Below are 1,071 nucleotides of genomic sequence, written 5' to 3' on the forward strand. Positions count from 1 at the left end.
TATATTGACGAGTAGGTCGCTATCTGTTAATCTTGCACAAGATATGATGAGTATAGTTATAGGCATACAACATTGAGTTGCGCTATTATTGGCGGAGATATAGAACCTCGCTTCCTACTTGTATTCAAGGGTACACAGTATTTGCAAGTGCTCTTTCTTCCCTTTAAAAGGCCCGAGGCGATCGCTATTTTGTCCTCTTCCCTCTCCCATATCTCATAAAATCGAGCTTCTTATCCATCTCGTTCATTCTCTAATTAAGGGTCCCGGGGCGACCGCAGGAGGACAGGAAGGTACTACTGTGCGGCCGTCTCCTGTATCAGCACGACGAGCGAGCGCACTGGTGGACGCGGCCATGAATGCCGGTCGCATCGACGCGGCAGCTATGCAAGGTAGGTATATATGGGCCTATCTTATATGTGCTGGGAGTCTTACTTCGTGGGTGTTGGACAATTGACTGTGGGTACAATACTATGTAGTATGAGCTCAACGAGCGATTGTGTAGACATGTGTACGTGACTACTTTGTATGTGTTTTAAAGTTGGGTGCATGTCAACTACTTACATAGTATGAGCAGAAAGAACAATCGTGTATATGTACACTAGGTGTATGTTGTCGAGTCTGATTTGTGTATATGTTTGCCAATCGCTATCAAAGATCGTTTGATGAGTCAACACTGTCATGAATACATGAGGCAGCAGCTAGTCAAGGCAGGGTGAATACCTATGTACTCCGTTATCTACTCAGTGTATGTACTTGGGTCGGTTGAGTATTTGTTACTATCTAGGTTTGTGTATTTAGTTTGATTTAGTATGTATTACTATTTGGTGTGGATGTAAACGACGATTGCGTATATATGTACTGTATTTATCGTGCTCAGAGAGAGAGAGATATCTTTTTTTTGCAATGTGTTTCCTAAATACACAGGGACGAGCAAAACAGCATAGCGCGATAATATTTGATTTTCTTTTTTAATTTATCGGTCGAATTTTGAAGTTCGATTGAAGAGTGTTTCCGAATGGGAGTGTTACTCCATTGTTGATGCACGCCACTACACACAATAAAGAATAATTC

General features: G+C 41.9%; 1 protein-coding gene across 1 annotated transcript; it reads left to right on the plus strand.

The window, feature by feature from the left end:
• Positions 1-259: 259 nt before the first annotated feature.
• On the plus strand, positions 260-766 carry SARC_16381 (hypothetical protein; the record flags this gene model as incomplete). The annotated part of the gene is made up of 2 exons (XM_014289511.1): positions 260-389; positions 696-766. Coding segments are annotated over 2 exons (201 nt in total), but the record flags the coding sequence as incomplete, so codon positions are not given.
• Positions 767-1,071: the final 305 nt, after the last annotated feature.

The sequence above is a fragment of the Sphaeroforma arctica genome, assembly GCF_001186125.1.
Source record: "Sphaeroforma arctica JP610 unplaced genomic scaffold supercont1.7955, whole genome shotgun sequence".
Taxonomy (NCBI): domain Eukaryota; class Ichthyosporea; order Ichthyophonida; genus Sphaeroforma; species Sphaeroforma arctica.